This window comes from Ylistrum balloti, unplaced genomic scaffold, assembly GCF_031769215.1.
Source record: "Ylistrum balloti isolate Yb309-2 unplaced genomic scaffold, AGI_CSIRO_Ybal_v1 Utg371216, whole genome shotgun sequence".
In the NCBI taxonomy this organism is placed as follows: domain Eukaryota; kingdom Metazoa; phylum Mollusca; class Bivalvia; order Pectinida; family Pectinidae; genus Ylistrum; species Ylistrum balloti.
This window is the reverse complement of record NW_026782660.1, coordinates 126,791-150,187: the sequence shown is the minus strand read 5'-3', so window position 1 is coordinate 150,187 and position 23,397 is coordinate 126,791. Positions and strand designations below refer to the sequence as shown.

At 34.7% G+C, this 23,397-nt stretch overlaps 1 protein-coding gene across 1 annotated transcript in view; it reads right to left on the bottom strand.

Annotated features, from left to right (window-relative positions):
• Positions 1-22,507, bottom strand: part of LOC132561500 (secretin receptor-like) — a 53,293-nt gene extending 30,786 nt beyond the window's left edge. The window contains exon 1 of the mRNA XM_060226197.1: positions 22,429-22,507. Coding sequence (XP_060082180.1) covers positions 22,429-22,485 — 57 coding nt within the window. The 5' untranslated portion in view covers positions 22,486-22,507. The remainder of the gene's footprint in view (positions 1-22,428) is intronic.
• Between the last annotated feature and the right edge of the window lie 890 nt (positions 22,508-23,397).

The following is a 23,397-nucleotide window of genomic DNA, read 5'->3' as shown; positions in this document are numbered from 1 at the left end:
AGATGTATAATTTGAGAAAGTTTTTGAAGGGTCCTCGATATCTGATTCGGACCAGGATGGGTAGGACATTGGTAACTGAGCAACAATATAATACCCACCCCACTGAAAACGTGGAGGCAAAACGTATTGACTATCCGTGTCAAGTAGAGCCACTTCTTGCACTTAAAAATATACGTTCTTGATATAAAAGATATATCAATTAAAAGACAGCTGGCTCCAATAATTGTCAGAGAGAGTTTTGTTCTTAATACCAACTTATTAAAAATACAAAACAATTCAAGTGTTAAACTTTAAATCAATTTTAAATCTTAGTTTGATTTTTTTTTGAAAACCACATTCAATGATAGTGTTCAGTTTAAAACTAAAGTTTAACAGTACAATGACGTGATTGCCACCGTGTCTTCTATAAAAGCGGAGCCCCATACCGGTGTAAGACTATATACAAGGCGGATATCTTAGGACGAGATAAATCTGACAAAAAATCTTCCGGAAGTGAAAGGAATGAAGCTTCAAGAAGTGAAAAGCACGGGGCATAGCTGCTCTCCACTTTACCTGTAGCAAATGTTAATAAAAATACCGATTTCCTCTTTCATTAATTTGTTTAGCTAACTTTGAATTTCACATAAATCAAATTGACATGAAGTAAAAATTTCTTTATCCCTCTAAGTGCCCTGCTTATAACGTCAATTAATATCATAACGTTACAAAATATCATACACAAGCACACAAAACGTCAACGTCAAAATAATGACGCGACCGATCGCTATAACGGGTTTAATGCTCTATATTTCTTGAAGAACTAACGAGTTTATCCAAAATTTACTGGCGTTTTATTATCTTGATACTTTCAACCCACAACTGTAAAAAGTGATTTTAAAAGTTAAAAATCATCCAAACGCTTTCGGCTGCTAGTACTTTATGTGTTTTCAAACGTCTTTAAGAATCAGAATGTCATCTAATGAAAAAAAAGATAACTGTTAAAAGTTCGGATTTGTCAAAATTCACCAGAGTTGTGGGTGTTTGGATCAGTATTCCTGATAAACTACCATCTAACTTGGTATGACCTTCAATTGGATATATAAGTCATGATATAATATCTTGTACTCACCATAAGAATGCGATGTTTGGCTGGAAATCAAATAAAAACAAACATACTTGGCAAGACAGACGTATTTACTGTAAAATCCTGAACATTCGACTGGTATATGAACGTTGATTTACGTTACATATTCGAGACATATATCTATGAATTGTTAAGATTTGACTTACAACATTGAATATTAGTGAATGTCTTGTAAAAATTCGATCTCCACGAAAAATCAAAATCTGACCAATAAGAAAAAAACATGCCTGAAATAAAAGGTGTAAATGTATAAAAATTGCCATTTGGTAAAGGATGAAAATAACATGCACTACAAGGGACCATGAACCATTCAATGATCCAGATAAAATAACACGTGAACAATAGTCTTGATACTTTTACAAGTTATTGCACTCGTTAGTGAATTACTTAAGAAAGCTTGAGAAACAATGAAACTGGCAAATGAAAGATAATTCATTCGGGATAATTAAGTATTGGTGAATTTACAACGGAAATAATCAAGAAATATCTTTATTAATGTGATTTAAATCCGGAATTAAATTGGTCCAATTATTAGACTCTTCAGAAACAGGGCAAACGGTGTTCCTTAATGGGCAATTTAGCAGCTTTATGGGGTTCGAGGAACTTCTCGCTGACCTGTAATTAACTCGAGTGATAATTAAAGATTCATCTCTATTTCCTACGTAACACGGACAAAAATAAAGAAACCGACAATCAATTTGGAAAGATAAATATATTTCAATTACAGACCGGACTGCCTGATATTTTCTTTGTCCACAAACACCCATCGTTGTCCATTTATTTCATCCTCGACCTCCATCTTTATCCTTCCCTCTAACATGGTCCACCCACACGCAATTGTACATTCATCAACAGACCAATAATATCATCAAATCAAATGCAATGATGACAAGGTACAATATTTTCATATGAACTGATTAGCAAGAAAGCTGATGACAAAGCATAGTGTACAGCAATAGATATCTGATAAAAACCTACCTCGTCGCCAAACAATTGTAGGTTCGTCAAATACATCTACTGTCTATAATCTATCTGTGACGTTAACACCTATCTGTGACGTTAATTCCTATCTGTGACGTCAATACATATCTGTGACGTTAATACCTATCTGTGACGTTAATACCTATCTGTGACGTTAATATCTATCTATGACGTTAATGTCTATCTGTGACGTTAATACCTATCTCGTTGCCAATTAAGTGCAGATGCGTCAAATAAATCTACTCTCTTTAATCTATCTCTTATAGACTATTTTATCGATGTTGATTGCATCACCTACATTTTATGTTCTAAAGATGCTTATTCTCGAGAGTTTCTATTTTTGCCAATATTTCGAAGATGGATTGATAGCTCAGAAATAAATATCATGAAAATAAAACTAAACAGTAGACCGGTCCATGACTTCCGCAAAAATACATTTCTTTCCTTAACAACATTAAGTCTAAGAAAAACTACGAAAATTTGAACCATCGAAAAAAAAAACTGTGCAGAAATTCCATTTTCATTACGTAAACCATAGTTTTAACGACTAGTGTTTGAGAGAACGGAAAACAAAATGGCGAAGGCTGGGACGTTTGGCGTCTTCAAAATCAACAAAGTTTAGCTTTAAATGTTGCCAATCAACACGATAACCTGCCAAAGAGACAACATAAAGTTGCGCAATATTGTATTTTATTTCCAAAGTTTACACATTACAAGTATAATTGTAAAAAACAAGCTAGAAGCTGGTATAAATGCCTCATGTTTGAACCTTATTGATATTAGTCTTGGCCGTATGTTAGGAGCGGAAAGATGGCTAGTCATCAATCCTAAAGAGCGTCGTCAATGACAGATAATTGCGGTGATACCATTAGTAAAATTTATCTGTCTGATACGTTACTGGAAGCTCTTAAGAGCGCATGTTTAAGACAGGTTGACATGATAACTTACTCAGTTGTGGTCTGAGCAGTTTGACGTGTAGTGTTGAACTCAACTTGTAATAGACACTCTGAGCGATAACAGAAGTTCCCATGTTCTTTGTGGGTTTGATTAAGCACAAGTCTGTTTCAACTGCAACAAGGTACTGACAATTCCACGAACGGCAATACTACGGGTATATATCTATCTATAGAATAATATGACCGGGTATGCCATATTGTCCAGGTAATTTTAATTGTGTTTTATAGATTGTACTAAAGACACACCAGTGGAGAGTACATTTTCTTAATTTAGAGTTAGATACAATAGAGCTAGATAATGAATTAAACTACATTCCTTCTAGGACTCGTCAGTGATGCTACATCATACAGCTATTTCATCCTTCTAGGACTTGTCAGTGATGCTACACCATACAGCTGTTTCGTCCTTCTAGGACTCGTCAGTGATGCTACATCATACAGCTGTTTCGTTCTGATAAGACTCATCAGTGATGTTACGTCATACAGCTGTTTCGTTCTTCTAGGACTCGTCAGTGATGCTACATCATACAGCTGTTTCGTCCTTCTAGGACTCGTCAGTGATGCTACATCATACAGCTGTTTCTTCCATCTAGGACTCGTCAGTGATGCTACATCACACAGCTGTTTCTTCCATCTAGGACTCGTCAGTGATGCTAAATCACACAGCTGTTTCGTCCTTCTAGGACTTGTCAGTGATGCTACATCCTACAGCTGTTTCGTCCTTCTAGGACTCGTCAGTGATGCTACATCCTACAGCTGTTTCGTTCTGATAGGACTCGTCAGTGATGCTACATCATACAGCAGTTTCGTCCTTCTAGGACTCGTCAGTGATGCTACATCATACAGCTGTTTCGTCCTGATAGGACTCGTCAGTGATGCTACATCATACAACTGTTTCGTCCTTCTAGGACTCGTCAGTGATGCTAAGGACCTAAAGTTTTAAGCCCAGGAGGATGAATTGTTATATTTTTGTCGATAATACATGTCTTGCTGATCGACAGGATGCAGACGTTTTACGCTTGAGTGCAACTTTACACAGTGTGAATGACCCTGGCTCATATATATATCAACGGATGTGAACGCGGATATGAAGCTGCAATATACATACTAACCGGAAGTGAAACCGATGTTCCGGTACTACGTCTACTACAATATCCGACAGGATGTCTTGGATATTGCACAGAATGTACACAAGTGATAAACACATTTTTCACAGACTTTATTAGTAGAAGGAAAAGTAGGCATTACATGATAGTAGCTGAGAAAACACAATTCATAATTCAGTCTGCAAACCTGAGCCCTGACTGAAGACAAAACCTACAAACAACTTAGCAAGATGCCTATCCATAATATCAGCTTTAAAGTATTAAAAATGTTTATTTCAATTGTGTTATTCCGATTATTTTGAGTATCTTTAATTTTTTTCAAAATACCATATCAAATATCAGCCTTGAGTCTCGTTAATAAAAGAGCAACACAGCATTGTACTTGGTACCCTATCAAGTATTCTGTGAATGTGTAACAAATTATACATACCAGGAACGTAATACGAGCATTTAGAAAATTATTACCTCAAGCCTTGTTGTTTTGAGGCACTAAATAAAACTATAAAATAAAGCATTGACCGACAGCGCCTTAATCTAAGTTAGCTTTAAGTATGTCTAAATCGGCTTCATCTTTCAAAGTCTGGTTTGATTAGCTTTAGGTTTTTCCTGTCTAATTATCTTACTGGCATTTTATCTTACTGCATTTGATATTCCGAGTGCGTATAGGAGATAAGCAAAAATATTTCCCTGTAACACTTCTAGATCCGTTCGCCTGTGTTACGACCGTTAATAAGCCATTACCATTGCTTACAAACATATTCACCTATCCCTCGCTCTAGTTTATTGTAAACAAACAGTCAATGTTGGTTCATCTGTATGGAAACAGGTGTTCTCTGTATTACGGTGACTTATCCACCTGTAATCCGGATATCGATTCGCCTGTAATCATCATGGTAATCACAGTGCAACATGTTAAATCAAATGTGTTTTAATTGTATAGATAGAATAAGTCAGAAATCTATAGGTTCTATGCCATATCAGTAACGTTTTAACAATTATATCTAAATTATAAAGTTATTTCGTTTTCTTAGTTTTATGCATAACCTACAAACTTAAAGCTAAGGAAACATACAAGTTATACCGAAAATTAAACTTTTATAAAAATTTTAATAAATCTACAAGACTAAATGCAATGTCAGCAGGATTTATCGCCCTTGGCATTTAACTTAACATTGGTATGTTGTACTACAAGTTTGTATCTAATGACTGCATTGACGAGCTTTGCATAGCCATTCATTTAGTTTTACTTGAATTCATTCTACAGTGGAGTTAATGACCTTTTCAGCACCAGAACAAATGAAGCCTTGTATTGTAGCATCAAAATTATTTGTTCTTTCTATGGTTTGTGCCACCGCTTAGATAATATATGATCCTTTCTAATACATATAGTACATTGTACTTTATACAAGTAATTTTTAGGTGTGTTGTTTATATTGACAGCAGGGCTATATATAGTCCTATCACTTAAGTTACCATAAACAAATAAACAAAAACGACCTTGAGACAACACGTGTTTACACCGTTATGTGCAGATATTTTGTGGCCGAAGAAATGAATACTACGGCCTACAGCTACTCCAGCTTAGTTATCAAAGTGGGAAAATACACAAGTTGATCACAAATTTGAATGTATATATGCTAATGTTATGCAACAATGGAAATATCAGTGCGCCATTAAAAACTTTGGGGTAGAGTATTATTCATAAATCGAACGACAGGTAAATAATCATAAAAGAAGCGCGTCACCTTGTCTGACGTGTCAATAAAGCAGAAATTGATGAGATCCATTTAAACTGATTACATATACGCTCATTAATAACAAGAGGATATATGATACTTGCTTTGCATGAGATTGAATCAATATGTTATTGTCAAATAAACCTTAATACGGGAAGCGACGGAGTTTTCATACTGAAATTATAGACAAGATATGTTTCCTTCTGAAATCCGCATTGTTTGAGAGAGATTAGATGTCTATGTTAGTATGAATAATATTATACTGTCAATTCAGGATGATTAATAGCAGGATATCGCATGTTTACAGTGTTATATGAATAATTCATTTTGTATAAACCGAAAAAGAAAAGAAAAAAATCAGACAACAATTTTTGTCTAAGTTTATGTATGCCTAGCGAATCTAACATGATGGTTAATTTAATTCAATGTTTCACAATAATCGCAGATAATACGGAGACCCAGTCGGACCATTGATAAAAATACTGATCTAGTGAATAATTCCACGTTCTTAACTGAGAACAATGTTAACAAAACCAGGAAGTATACTAACGAGCACTGAAAATATTTCATTACATATCGCACACAGAAATTTATATTTACTCTCAAGATCACAGAGGCGACCATACGACTCTCTTCATCAATTTCCATCTCCCGAAGCACAGTCACTTCATCAATTTCCATCTCCTGAATCACAGTCACTTCATGAATTTCCATCTCTCGAGTACCAGCATGTTTATCAAATTCTATCTCCCAAAACCCAGTATTTAAATTGTATCTGTTAGCAGTTGATTTCTTTCACAAAAATTGTTTATCCAATGAACTGTGACATTTGAGCATCATGGCTGGGAATCAGGATTGTAACTATCTGGATATAGAAAATTCATCGTACTGCTTATACTGATGGTTTCGCCTTTTTCGGAAAATACGGGGTGGGTATAAACGGTGGGCGTGGTCAATAAATCTTTTATATTTAAATACGAGATATCATCAATATATTTAAAAATGTAATTAAAGCACTTGGCCTGTTCTTTGTATCCTCTTTTGACAAGCTCTGCAATAGATGTAACTTCGTTTGAAACCAAAATAAGTCGTTCATGGGAGAGCCGTATTTAAGTCCCATGGATATGACATTGTCCTTTCAAATATCTTTACTCAGCAAACATAATGTTAACCAGAAATCAGACCATTTTTCCGATTTTATTCCCCGGGCAGTTTGCGGATTTTTCATGGATTCTGCCCTAGCGGCAATGATTATATACTGTTGGCAACATTTGAATAATTTATTAAAGGAGACAAATAATAGAAAACAACACTTATCTTATTCCAGTTGAAATCATTTTCAATTAAAAGTACATGAATCAATTTATTATTCTTCTACTGTTTTTGTAGATAAATTCGCCTCATGAACGGAAGCGCAGTACAATGGATGATACCGATGAAATTGTAAGTTATGTAGATATCTCAAAAAGATTGCCTTTTTTCTATTTGATATTTTAAAATGAAACTACACAACGCCCTAGAGCGCAACGCGATAAAACGGACAACTTGATTGACCCCCAACAGCGATCACAGAGTCCAACCCATATCTTTACACGTGGATGTGAAACAGATGTGAGCTTTAACCAAACCGTTTTATTTGGATTTTTCTGTTTAGCGAGGCTACTGCAAATAATGGAAGCAATTTCCCGATGGAGTTTGGGATTAGTGTCTAGGATCTGAGACAGCCCGACTTTCACGTAATTACAAAGCTATTAACCTGTCATGAGTAGACAAACTAGACACTTCCTAGCTCTTACTGACAATGTTATTAACTTTCATAGTCACCATTATGGAGAAATATCTTACTATTGCAGAAATTCGAGGACCTATTGTACTGAAACATGTTAATACAAAAAACACATAAGTTGAATAGCACTTTTCAATGCAAATTTAGAATTTTATACAGTTGAGCAAAATAGTAAATAAAACTGCACCACACAGCTGTTTCGTCCATCTAGGGATTCGTCAGTGATACCAAGGACTTAAATTTTGAAACCTATGAAGCGGCTGATGGGAACAGAGATAGGTCGAAAAAATCTGAATCTATAAAAATAAAAAAAAATCTAGAACGAAACGTGCACTAACTCCATAACTTCCAAAACTTTGCTATCATTTTAGTATGTTATTTTTCATGTCTCTAATTAATTCAAAGGATCCTATTAGTTTTATTAACGTAAAACTAGGCTGATTTGATTTTTTGAAAATCATATGTTGTAATATAAGTACAGCTACATTTGTATGTATGCGATATGAGTGTAAGTGATTATAGAATTTTGTCACCAGATATATGATATTGACATATTTAACAATGAAGATAATGTAGTCGTAATATTAATACTCAATATTAATATTACTTTTTGGCTTTTAAAAAATAAGTTAGATTAGTTTTAGTGAAGGAAATTTGTTGGCAAACTGCTACAACGGATTTTATGGAACATTTTCTTCAGGTTGATAATGTAATTTTTTTTTCCATTTTTCAATTATTTTGAACATTTGTATCTAACGATGACCTAACATTAGGATATGGAAAATGTTCCTTTGGATATTTTGAGGATTATATAAAATCGAGCTTCAAACTGGTTTACCCGTTGTAAGTATATTTGATTGGGCATAGTGTAGTTCGGTAGTATGATTCAGTGTGATAGCACTATAATGTCTACTTCAGTTCCGCACATATACAATCAGGCCTGTACGAATTCATCGCAGCCGCGAATACCTCGCATACAGAGGGATGGGGGTTTTCAAATGATATCATTTCTGTTGATAGGATGTTAAGCAATGTGAAACCAAACTGAACAAAATTTTATTTGTATTTAAAGCAATTTTAAACCAAAACAAAAACAAAGTCCTTAAATGCGATGTGAAGATTCGATAGTAGTTTCTGCGCAAACTGATTTTGGATGTTTCCGTTGTCTCGAGGTTTTTTAGTTTCACCTATCCTCCATGTAATTTTTCATTATCATTCTAAGGTCTTCTTCACGAGTTCTACATCGGTCTTCTTACCACTTGGTCTTTGCACTTTCCTGTAATCATTGCAGCATACAAAGAGCGTTTGTTTTCTATGTTGTCTATAATTCTAATGTGGTACTTCGACCTGTCTTCTGGAAGAGAGGAACAGCAATTCCCATATGTTTCGTTATTGGTTTTTAAGTAGTGCGAGCATGGAGTAAAGGTTAAAAAATATTTCTGTTACACTTAAATGTCAATAAACTATGACATGAAACCTTGTTCTCGGGGCGGTACTAAAACTATCGTCAACATCACATCAACATTCCTTGCAAAAATCAAACGTATTACACTTGAAAAATCTTCAACAGCATTAGTTAACATATTCTATTCTCGTGTCATACAGTTATGGAATACTTGAACCAGTTAGAAGTGGAGGGGATGGGGAGGATGGGGAAGGGAGGTAGGGGAAGGGGGAAATTACCTTTTCACTACTATTCAGTCCTAGACTCATAAGAAAACACTGTCTTCATTATCGTTTCAAAATGTTTTTCAGGGGTTTTCCCTAGTATTATAGTGTGATATCGCTTTGGTCCTTGACATTATATCTCGATCGTCTGGATAAATCCCGGATCCAGGTCAAACGCCCATACGCCAGCCTAATTCCGGTGGTTTTAACACACCCCCGTATATACGTATCTATAAAGAAGATATTTAGGAAATGTTACCAGCGTAGACATTCACTTCCGATGTCACAGTTGACGACGTCAGAGGACAGACACGTCAACAGAGGTAGTACTTTTTCCTCTCTACACACGCGTTTAAGCAACATCCTCATCAGATGTAATATCTCCACTTATGAGTGATCTATATATCTATATAGTTATAGGTTTTACTGAGGACCTCAGACCAGAATTAACAGATATTTTGTTTCAGTATGTACTGAAATATCAAATGCAACGATTGTAAAACTTTCAATCTACCAACAGAAGTCACTCATTAGAACATTAATACATACAACAAAAGAGATCTGATCTAAAAATGGAAGACTTTCCTCACTATCATAAAAAAATGTTTCGAGATCGTCACAAATTCAGTGTTGAAGTTGAAAACATCAATGTCTTGAACATAAAATTTTATGAGGCAAGACACAATGCAGTGTAACACGCAAGACAAAATACTTGAGACTTAGACAAGAAAAAAACATAACAGAACAACAATAATAATGCGAGGGTCGTCATTAAAACGGATGCGAAACCATCACGTAACTGCTGCCTAAACATATTGATAAACTCAAGTTATGGACGTAAGCGATAATTGATATATTTACGTTTGCAAGCAGAAAGATCTGTGATTTACAAGACATAACAAATGTCATCCGGCACGGAACGTCAGTATTCAATTTCTATCAAAAGTTATCGTTTCCTACAGTCACAGGGTACCGCAGAGAACTTAGTGAGGAATCATTTAGTATTGTAGGGTTTGAGACGTGGAGAGAGAGAGAGAGCCACGGTTTTGCAGACAAACAGACCGTATGATGCTAGGGCGCAATATGATTGATATTCGTTTACCAAGCTCTGTTATCTATATTATCAAATAATATTACAACATAATCCAATGCTTTATTGTACAAATAGATTAAGCGGAAAGCTGCCAGGTCTTATATAAACGATATAACAGGGCGGGTGAGTATTTATTAAACAGCCATCAGCTTGATGCTTTAACGTGTGTAGATTGTTAAACAGACACCACCGACACATATATACCTTTCAAATTTTCACATGTGTATCGCGGTGATGTTAATGCCACGTTAATTGTGAGGGAGGAGGGAATGGTTCACCTGCTGTCAAGACCGTCTTTTGTTATCAAGGTATTTGAGTACTGCAGTGCATGCATGTCATGTACGTGCAGACATGGTGCTTTACGTGTCACCTGTCACGAAAACATCTTCTATATCTTCATTAAACCGGCGTTTTATTTCCCCTTTGCTATATATATCATTATGACATTAAAATATTGCAATTCCCGATTCTTGATTACAGCATGGAGCAGGGACCTGTAAACTTTTGATGTAAACTGTTGTTAACATAAGCCAATGACAAGGAATTTTCTGCTTTCAGAAAAAAATAACTTGGAAATATACTTGTATGCCATCCATCAGTATATAGATGAAAATATAAAAAGATAATATTGCTCGCAATAAATCAACAAAGACTGGAGTTAACCTTAGAAAAAAATATAAAATATTCTTCGATTAATTCTGCATGAAGTGGCTGGCAAATTGTAATTTCCGCTCAACTCAGAGAATACGGAGTCTAGTAAATTTTTAACTAACCGAAACTAATCTATTTGACAAGCGTAAACGAATGATAATTAAGGTACATAGAGTAACTATCGATCACGATTATGTTTCATACCAGAAACCGGAAGTACGTCAGTCTGACAGCCGAGAAATTTTTAAACAACCGGAAATATTAGGTATTTGAGATAGGCTCAATTATCGTGATCGATACCATTATAATTGTTGGCACGTCTTTTCCAATAATGTCAGAGGTATATTACCACGAAATTGCCCAAAATAGATCAAGCGTGGTTTTCATGAAACTTTTGTTTATTTGATGTCAAAGATTCAAAATTAAGTTGCTAATTCGTGAATCTGAGAATGAATGATAAAATATATAATTAAACACTGAAGAGATTCTGAAATAAAAAAATAATGTTAGCATGTTTGGAATGTTTGCACATGAGACACTTCTGTATATGTGTTTCTCATCCTTCAGGTGTTGATCAAAGTATATATGACCAGGTCTGAAAAAAGGATACCCCCCCCCCCCCAAAAAAAAAAAAAAAAAAAATGAAACAAAAAAAAATAATAATAATAAAAACAAACAAACAAACAAACAAAAACAAAAACAAAACACATAAATCAAAATCAAGCTCATCCTCAAGCAACCAGTGATGTCAAGTCAAGTTAAAGTAATCGTAAAACATTGTGAGCCACATGTATTTTTCATGTCTGACATTTGAAGTTCAGATATTCATAATAATGGGTTTTAAATTAGTACTTTGTAAGTGTTACCGGAACAACCACTACACCGGCATATGACGCTATGATTATACTATACATGCTTGTTAGTGAATAATGTTTTAAGTTTGCTACAGCAATCATAACATAAAACCTAACTTTAAAACTTATACATTGGGATAGTCTGATGAGGATACAATTTAAATATCTCGCTGTCTGAATCAGTATTACAGAGTCGTCGGGCTCGACATACTCTTATACCGCCAATATCCGTAAACGACGAAAAATGGCATTTAAATGAATACAAGTTATATTTACTAGGCTGCAATCCATGTAAATTTTATAATGCAGCGTTTTGAGAGAATCCTGTTAATGAAAACCGATGAGAAGTTTATCAGTCCCTTGGGAATAGTCTACTCTTTGCGTGATTGTTCGATGTAAACAATGCATTTATCAGGACTGGCAATAAATCGTTGTTAACACTTTTCTCTTTTTGGGAGCATGGCATGACTTCGATTGAATATCTGCGCAAGTATCACCGACATTTAATGCATATCTTGTGAGTAAATTTGGATAAATGGATGGCCAAGTTATGTGGAACTGTTTCGATGTATATTTCACATATAAAAATCGATGAAGAATTCCTGTCTGATTTTACTTATAGAGTCACGATATTCACCAATATGCTGCTGTTCCGTTTCTGAATTAACCACACATACATTTACCGATATACATCCACAATAAAAATTGCATCCGTTATTTTAAAGCTAAAATGAAATCGTGAAAAATATAAACACATAATAGGATTCTTAAAGGGACTAAATGGTCAGACATTCATTTCATAACTTATAAAAATCCACTAAAACATTTAAATATCAGCTGAAAATTGTGTATATTCTGTATGTTTATAATTGTAAAATTTTAAAGTTAGCATTACCATTTAAAAGTAATGAAAAAAAATCAAAATAAAATAGGAGCGACCCGACACTAATTCACATCATTATCGTTCGGAGAGTGTACACAATGTCTTTGTGTATGCAATTTTGGACTTAGATTAATTCAAATTAATTTATTTCGCTCTGTCACGCATATAACGTGGAGCAAGAGGTCATTTTGACAAAGTAAGAATTGATTAAGTTTTGGCTAATTACATAATTATACATGGAAAGAAATCATATCAAAACGGAGGGTTAAAACAAGGCTCCGAAAAGTCACGTGATGAACTCGGCTATCTCTGATCAAAACAGAGAGTGTCGACTAGCGTTAGTTTGAAGCTGGTAATCTTTATCAATTTCTCTCGAAGAGTCTTATAATTTTATGAAGAGTCTAATCCTAAGTACTACAATGCTTGCCAGAGGTCAAACGCATGTGGAAAAGTACCGAAATAGCCCATGTAAAGAAAACTTAGTCCTTTCTCAATTTCTGCTAGAAATACTTTTGGTCTTATCTTCTTGTGTGCAATATCCTTTCCACGTGACTTATCATGAGTACAGCCTTGTCATATAAAAGTCATTCTCATAACTCATTGTTATCGTAAGCAGTAAAACCGATCCTATGTAAGCACTCGACCTACACTTACAGTTAGAACAAAGTGCTTCCTTTCGTACAGTTAAATATATATTGATGGTATATTTACTTCGCGACAAACACGTGGCGGGCATTTACGTATAGGAAAGACCACTACAAATAGTGCATGCTTGTACTTCAGTTCCTAGAAAACTATACATACGGCGAATTCCGTTAATTTCTTAAATCGGTTAATTATGAGGACCAATATATAGTAATGTTATCTGTTGCATGGCAGATGCTGCTAGTTAAAGAAATGTTTCCGGTATTTGGATGTTCGAGATTTGAAATGACAATAGGAACAAGAAACGTTTTTTTTTTGTATTATAAATGTGTAGAATATACTTTCATAATAAAATATTGATAATATAATTCACTTTGTTCATTTGTCATCAATAATGTCGGAAAATATATATCCCGAGAAATGTGAGGGAAATGGAAAGATCTAAATATCTAGTTCCTTTTAAAGCAGTGTGCTTGATTCGGTGGTAGTGGAACTCGGTCACAATGTTTCGATGTCTCTCACATATAAAAGATATTTGGTGTTGTATATATTAAGCCGTGTCTGTGTTGCTAATTCACGTAAAACACGTAATCAATAATCTATATAGACTGTCATGTCATGTCGATCAGACTCAACAAATGGTGTACCATGTAGACAAATTCTAGTTTTACTGGGAGAATATTGGATAAAACATCTGATTTATATATCTGTATATGTATGATTTTTTGTGGGTCAGGACGTATAATTTATTCATAGAAATTAGCCTATACAACTACACCGCTTAACCTTTAGTAATATATTCTCCATATACCCAAGTATTTCAGACTTCACACAATATAACTATTTGATAGGCGATATTGTTTGCTGTAATGGGTCAAACCCGATATTTCCTCTGACAGCAAATGGTGACACAGTGAAGCTCGGGGGACGTAGTATGGAGACGCTTCTCAGTGATGGATACAAATGAGTTTGATAATTCGATTTACAAATAAAATCGATCACTAGATCCAAAGATATTAAGGATACACTCTATCGTAATTCGATCGCCTCGATTCCTCTTAACATCGTAAAGTTTTATTCGTAAGTTAGGAATATTAATTTTGAAACAACAGGTTAGTAAAATCTCTGCGAAATGAGTGATTGATAGATTTTTTTCCCTGAATGAATGTGACCATTACTTCCATAATAATGAAAGAATTATGCGATGCATACGCTTTGATTCTACAAACACAGTTCAAGCAAATAAATATCTCTAAACAGTATATAAACTCGTTTTGATGTTTGAGAAATTTGAAATAAAATGACCATGAAAACATTGTATAACCGATGAATAGTTCCTTAGTGTTACACAATAAGATTTTTTTTTTAAATACAAGACAAAACATTTGTATTTATTACTGAATTTTAATTCCCCAATGGATGTCACATGACAATGGTTACTGCAAACACCTGATCATTATCTGTAAAATCATGTGAAGTATTCAGTCATTTTTGCAACTTCCGGTATAAGCCACTTCCGCTACCGCGTGTTACACTAAATCTAATCTGATAGTTATAACGGAAATTATAAGCCCAGAACAAGGTATAACATAATTGGGAACGAATCTCCCAGTTTTTGATCCAGATATGTTAAGGATATGGCATTACAAATTAACTACTTTGATCCATTAATTTGTCCATTAAAACACAGGATTTATAAAATCTGTCGTAGAAGGAAATGTAAAGCCTTTTAATTGAAATCGAATAAAGTGCCTTCCTATCCGGAGCTTTCGCTTTCGTAACCTAATCACCATTTCCCTAATTTTTCCCGCGTCTGTCAAAGTTGTGGAGAATGTTTTCATGAGACACGAGGGTCCGATAATGGGCCTTGGAGGTAATGATGAAGATAAAATCTCGCATGTTAACAAATACAATGCATTTTTTATGTTCTTTTTGAAAGGTTATTCCGATAATTATAACGACCGTTTACTCATCATCATCCATGTCAAATACATCTTTTTGATTATTTTAATTTTGAAATAGTATCACTGAGTTGTCAGTGCCGATATGTACGGTATTACACCATCGAGAATAATTACTGAGAAAAAAAAAAAACAAAAACAAAAACAAAACAAAACAAAAAATCGCCGTGCCGTTTGCAATGTTGGTTTTAAATTTCGCTTTTCACTTCCAATGGTTTGCTAATTGTTAGTTTTTTAACGTTTGGGATTAATGACGTATTGAAATAACACTAAAAAAATGGGACAATAGTTATGTTGAAGATAACATTTATTTGTCACTAATATTTAATGTTTTGACCCATATCCAAACTGTCCAGATATGTCACTGAAGATCTATTGTTCTGACTTTTGAGTAGATTAAATATGATGTTCGCGTCTTATTTTCCATTGAAGTTAAGGAACGTCGTTGTCATTACAACACGGAATCAGGCATCAATGCGGAAAATTATAGTTATTACAATGATTAAAACTTTTGTCTTTTACCGGCACATGCACAACTGTGCCGAGAACAGTATCAGACATGCACAACTGTGTCAGGAACAGTACCAGACAGTCATAATTGTGCCGAAAAACAGTACCAGACAGTCATAATTGTGCCGGAAACAGTACCAGACAAGCATAATTGTGCCGGAAACAGTACCAGACAGTCATAACTGTACCGGAAACAGTACCAGACAAGCATAATTGTGCCGGAAACAGTACCAGACAGTCATAATTGTGCCGGAAACAGTACCAGACAAGCATAATTGTGCCGGAAACAGTACCAGACAGTCATAACTGTGCCGGAAACAGTACCAGACAAGCATAATTGTGCCGGAAACAGTACCAGACAGACATAATTGTGCCGGAACAGTACTAGACAGTCATAATTGTGCCGGAAACAGTTACAAACAGGCATAATTGTGCCGGAAACAGTACCAGACAGTCATAATTGTTCCCGGAACAGCACCAGCGGTTACATGCATGGCGCACCGGAAGTGATATCGAAACAATAATCATAAAATGAATAGTATTAGACAGGCATAAATGTTCTTCAAACAGGCCAAAAACATGTTAAGAAAATAGCTGAAAACTTAGAAACACAAGAAACAGCTCTAGACAGGAACAATCAACCGACAAAAACGAGTCAAGTCTCATTCACACTGTGAACATCCTGTACTGTAGTGTATGTAACACATAATGAAACAATTGTTAAAACGTAATTGGTACTTGTAAATGCCACTTCAAAAATACAGCCAAAATTGATCATTTCTGAAACCTCGACATTTCCTTGTTCTATATGACTCATCAGTTGTTTTTCTTAAAATCAACACATCCCAAGGTAATATTATTTACCAATATTTTGAAAGAATGCTCAGAACTTGCTCGTAAAAAGACAATACACCAGTACGGAATTTGTCTTTTCACAATAATTGCAGCTTATGACAACTAACTAGTGCATATGATTATGTGATTTGAAGGATTGCTAAATACAATTTCCCACATAGCTTTATTTACAAAACATGTAATGTTCTCATAGCATTTCTACCGTTTATGAACCCGAGAGAAACCAATGGGAAATGCCCGGATATAATAACACTGTAAATATGCTGGCACAAATGACATTTTTACTATTACGCTGTGGAAGATTTATTACGTGCACATCAATATATCCGATGAAAATATGACACAGCCTTAGCTTTAGTACCACTATTGAAATAATCTAACGTTCGCGAAGGGGCAGAAAACAAAGTAATCCGAAATCATTTGAAAGTATTTTTTACGAAATTTGATAGTTGTAAACTTATAGCTAGACAAGTGGATCGTTAACCTTGTACTAGGGATCAGCGTTTGAGTGTCAGCGAACCTTTTAATCAAGATGTTGGCATTTGTTTTAGTCGCTGTGATGTTTTTTCTCAGTCGCCTTCAAGGATTCAAAATTCAGACTCCTCGCATCTCTGATGCTACCTCGAATGACGGAACAGCTGTATGTTGCAGTTTAATTAACAAATTGACTTAACTGTATAGCGTTATTGAGTTGTGTCAGTCATCATCCCCCATATTGTCCTGCCAAGGACATCAAGCACATGATTGGCATGTAGTAAATTTTCAGTCATATTTTCTCTATTAATGAGCAGGAACCAAAAAGCTTTATTGTTTTGAAGAACTGAAAATTTTCGGTTGTCAATAAGTCAAACATATCTACACATAATGTATGCTCACACTTAGAACAAGGCATTAGGGACAAGTCATTTCATGCAATCTTTGGCTTAATTTCGCGCGACCTGACCCCTCTAGCGGTAAACATTGAAAAACAAAAACACGACTTTGCATAGGTATCTTTGGCAACAGGCATGCCCGATTTGATAGACACTTTTTCGAGATTACTGAAAATAGTTGATGTGTATTTATTTTCGAGCTACCGTTTATGACCATCAGTATACCGAAATTAAATCCCCAGCGAATTTTAACAACTGTACAGTATACGATGCCCTTGAATAGTCTTATGTTTGTACAATGTTATCTTGGCCTTCTTATATGTATTAGGGCACAGCTGCATTACACGAGTCACCTCAGTTACAAACGTTGACCTACAAATCGTGGTCCGACCGCAATTATGAGCGTCGTCAACTCTTAATAGTTTGTAATCTTATCTTGATTGGATATGTGGCCTAGAACAATGGCAGCAGACATCCTTCAGTTGTGTAATTAAGTGTAACACACAGATATATGAAGGCATACTGTAAAGTCAGATATTTTCGTGGAGCTAAATTTTTGTGGTTCTTCACTAGTTCGCTAGTTTGTGGACACTTGATTTCATTGATATGTCTTCTATGAACAGACAACTTGTAGAACAGGAGATATCGAAGAAATCGAAATACTGAAATGATAAAACTTACTTTTATCTAACTAAACTTTCAATTTTTTTAAGTCAGGAGATTTTGTAAGAAAATGAAATTTTCGTATTGTTAGATAATTTTATTTCAGAATTTAATTTAATTTCAAAACTCATTGATAGATATGGACATTTTTTCGCCTTACAGTCACTACTACTTCCATCACTTTCAAACATCATGAAGTAAAAGTCATTGTAACTAGTGCAGAATATGAAGAAATATACATTGACTGTTGAAAAAGTGGCAGTATAAAACATTTCCAAGGAGCGACCTATGTCTGCGGTCATTGTGCTGTTTCTATCAAAAATCTACGTGAGTTTTACTATGGTATCAACGTTATTGTAAAGGAGGATCAAAGCTAATGTTTATATTGACTGTTTACACAAATGTTTGTTCGTCGATTAGATAGATATGATAGTAAAATTAGCTAGATACACAAGCATGTTTAAACATAGTAGTCAATTACATATATTACCAGGGGCATCTGATCCTCTTAAATGCTTACATAAACATAGGGTCGACTGGTGATTATCATGCCGATCAGTATACACAAACGTGAGAATGGGGATGAAGTAGTCATGGGCAGTATTCAAACTTTATCACCTGGTCATATTCTCCTTGTACCGTTTGCAGGAGTCTTCCTGTACAGTTTTATTTTGTCCTAGTTTTATTAATTTGAGTTTGGTTCATGTTTATGTTCACATAATAACATGTCAACATCGGCATAATCCAAAATCAAACAGAATAAAAACTAGGGCAAAATATGAACGAAAGAAAGATTTACACGAAGACTTCTGAAAAAGTACAAAGAGCTGTTTCGGAAAAATAAGCATCTTCTGTCTCGTCGACAACGACCGCCATGTAAACATTGGTCAATGTTACGTTGGCAAACGAGAACAAAGTATACTACAACAGAACCAACGGGCAAACTAACGAGCATCGAACACGTCCACCTTCGTATCACACAAAGAAATGAAATATTTCTCAATGAGATCACTGAGAAGACCTTAAACGTCCCCATAATTTGAATCAACCTTCATCTTTTCGAACTTTTTTTTGCAGATTGATATTTTTTTGCTGCCAAAGAAAAATGGTACCAATTTAAAGAAAAAGGCAAAATGGAAGAAAGCTGTAAAAAATATGAAAACTAGTGCACCTATGGAAATTCGAAAGCGATTAGCTGTATGGTTTGGTGTTATGATTCCATTGCGAAATAGATTAGGAATGGGATGAAAGGGGACATCTGTGAATAATACATATGTTTGAAGGATACGGATACAAAAAGCACAACAGTCTAGAATTTAAAGTGTTTGACAGTTCTAACATCCTATCTCGAAGCTGTTGTTTTAATATATTCACAACTGTAATGTTAGTCTGCAAGTAACTCAAACAGGCGGTTTCATGAAATATTCCAGTGCCTAGAAAACTAGTCATATAACAGTAAACTCGATAAAAATCTAACGTAGCACTTGACGTATCTGACGGAAATGGTCAACTTACAATACATGTGATTTTCACGAATTCACTTAAATATGCAAATAGTGCTACCGTTTCTACTCGCAAATGATCATCATTCTCAGTATGCCAGTCATGCAAATGCATTTAGACTGAATAAAAATAAATTTCCATTTGTATTGTCTACTTTGCATGGTCTTGCAACACATGACACAAAGAAGAGGCCAAATCTAAGTGCTTTATGCTATCTAAAGCAGCTATGATAATCGATTCTCTATCTGAGAAGAAAGGAAGAATAACTGAACTTTTAAAGACGTTTTGGTTGCAATGACTTGGCCAGTAGCTTTTCACAAATACTGTAACGGTTCCATGTCTGAATACCTTCAAAATAAGTTGGAATTTAAAAAGATTTCAAGAAGTTCAATAAACTGTCTAAAGAAGACGTGACATGAATGATTGATAATCCTAATTCGAAATGTGTTGTCAGCTTATCTAAAACACGTATGCACACGTATTACTGAATGTTTTTGTGAGCTACCAACCCGTATGCTTGTTATATGCATATACTGGGTGTTGGATACATACTATCCATGATCATTGTTTAGAATAACTACTAAAAAATATATATATGCTTATTGCAGTGTGCAAGCATGGCCTCAGGAAGCTGGACAATTACCGGTTAATTAAGATATAGCGGGTTGATCAAACTTTTGTTCACTTACAGGTAGTAAAATGATGACCCTGATTATCAATTGTTAATTCTGTTACTTTACTTTTTAACGTCCTTCCCAATTCTATAGGTATAAAAGAACGGCATACCTTTGTGTGGAATATGAGTGCATATTTAGAATGCAGATGTTTTCGGGAGGTTCCGATACATTCATGTACACCTATCAGAAAATTGAGACTTTTCATTAAGAACAGTTTGGTATTTATTTGCCTTACTTCAAACAAACAGCTGGATAACTTCATATCGACTCATTTAACAACCGTTTTATAATGAATAATCAAACTCTGCTAAATTACGAACAGTGGGTTAGTTGGCAGTTGCTTATTTATCTGGAGCGAAGAGGCGTAAATATTTAGTTATATACTTCAATATTTAGACTTCGGTGTTGACTTCCCCTCCTTTCAGTTTACGAAATGATAGACACATACTCCTTTAAATGATATCAAAACGTCACCAGATGCTGTAAACACCAATTAAAACCGTATAATTATTGGTCACTTTGGCAATTAACAGACATCGTGAAATAATATGTTTACACTGCCTTTCTATATACTGTAAAATCATAAATTTTCATGGATGTTTTATTTTCGTTGATTTCGTGAGTATTGTCAATCCACGAATTTGTACGTCCACAAAAAAGTAATCGGTCAATTTGGATTTTGCAAGATTAACCCAAGAAATCAAGAGCTAACAAAAATGCATATTTATTAAAACCGCTAAATTTTAGTCAAACGAAAAGGTGTGGTTTTACAGTATCACAAATCTCTATTACAAAAGAAATCAATGATTAGTATAATATAACTGTTTAGATATATAGATCATAGGTCTGATAACGAGAGGAGAGTTCAGGTCATTACCTGTTTTGCATATAAATACGAGCCAGTAAGATTGGGAACGACAGCCAGACGTTTAATGCACCAAGTACACTAGAAAATATCTAGAGAGATATGACTGTTCATTATCAAGCGTTGTAGATATCACCTATCTGAAAGGAAACAGTACACGCCAGAGTGGCTTCGCTATTCTATCTTCTGCATAAATGTTGTCCTATAATAACAGAGACTAGGTACGTGTATGTCGTATTTACTGGGCCATTCAGGTAAGGGTGATGATCGGATACGAATCAATAAAACGTAAGATATCGATAATGATATTATTGAGGATAAAAACTAAATCAAAACACCAAAAATGAACTACACTTAAGTTAGGAATCTGAATCACTTGTAAGTAAACGTGGAGTAGTCCGAGTCAAACATAATACAAAGTGCAACAAGATAATAACATAAGACATAAGAATACATATGAGGTCATGATATTGTGAAGTCACATTCAAGAGATATCTGTATCGCAAAAATTAACGATGATAGAAACATGTTATTCATGACAAAACAAGATTTGTGAATTTTCAGATCGATGAGGATGTGGTTAAAATGTCCTTTAATGAAAATCGTTTTATATATTTGTCTTGATATTATCCCACAGTTTTGTTTAAGCTTGGCGTTGTCAATAAGATTACGCATAAGGCCTCAGAACGTTTCACAAATAACCATATAAAACATAGTATCTATCATTGAAAGGTAATGTTTCAGGATATGTACTTGTATATTCAAATAACACTATACAACCACACACATCATCATATAACGCATGGTTCGTCCTTAAGGTGGAGATGTCTATTTAACCGACAGAGCGCTGCATACATATACAGCATACATAATATATCTACGGTTATATACAGGTCCGACACCACAGTCGTGATAAAAAAGCCAAATTCAGGTCAAAGCGTATTTATAATATACACTACCATAAGATTCGTACATGTAACGAAGATGTACATTGCGACGATATATATAAAAAAAAAAAGATAAAAAAAAAAAGAACTGACCTTGGCATTGAAAATATCGTACGTTGTCCACTTCTTAATCTTAGGATATTCAAACATTTTAAAAACAGATCAACGAAGACTTCAGACGAATATAGCACATCCCTTTAGTTTCCATTCATGCAGGAGATGGTATGGTTTCAAGGCAATCAGATGCTTTTTCACGAACACATGCTTTCTGTGAGGTGTTCAGGCATACGAACTCTATCAACTTATGTCAACACAAGTCAGTTGATAGTCTGTTACTTATATGTATATATACATATATACTTTACGATAGTACGGGCAGAGAAGTGTCAGGGCTCGTCATAGAGTGACTGCTCGGATAACTGTTTAACATCGCTGCACGTATCACTCAGCGAACAAACTATATTAACTGAATATATTAAATCTCGTGCATGCATCCGGGTGTTTTTACACACTCATTTTTGAAACAGTGAAAGCGTAAGCATATGGAATAACAGTTTCACAGAACTTGATGTCAATATTATATAATATACTAGTTCATATTTGTTTATAAAAATTCATCAGTAAATCACACAGTCATATTTGTGAATAATTAACGAAACAAATCACGCTTATGATTAATTAATCGTAAATCCGATGACGGTAAGTCAGGGTGATTACAACTACTACCACAATGGTTTATCTCGCTTAAAACCAGCCCTCTCAGTTAATGGAAAGGTTTAGTCAACCGAAGTATGATCCAATCCGATCATGGGTTCCAAACCAATGGCATTAATTATATATAATCATAACAATTTTGTTCTTATATATATATGGTATGTTACACAAGATCATTTCTTAATATCCATACACACAGTATGTTTCTTCCTTTAGGGAATATCTCATGACCATGTCCAGCCTGGCGTGTGTTGTTACATTGCCCACTGATTAGCTATGTCACGACGGCAATCTGTAATAACATCGGATGGCAGTTCTTATATCACGCCGTCTTACTTGGTACAGGCA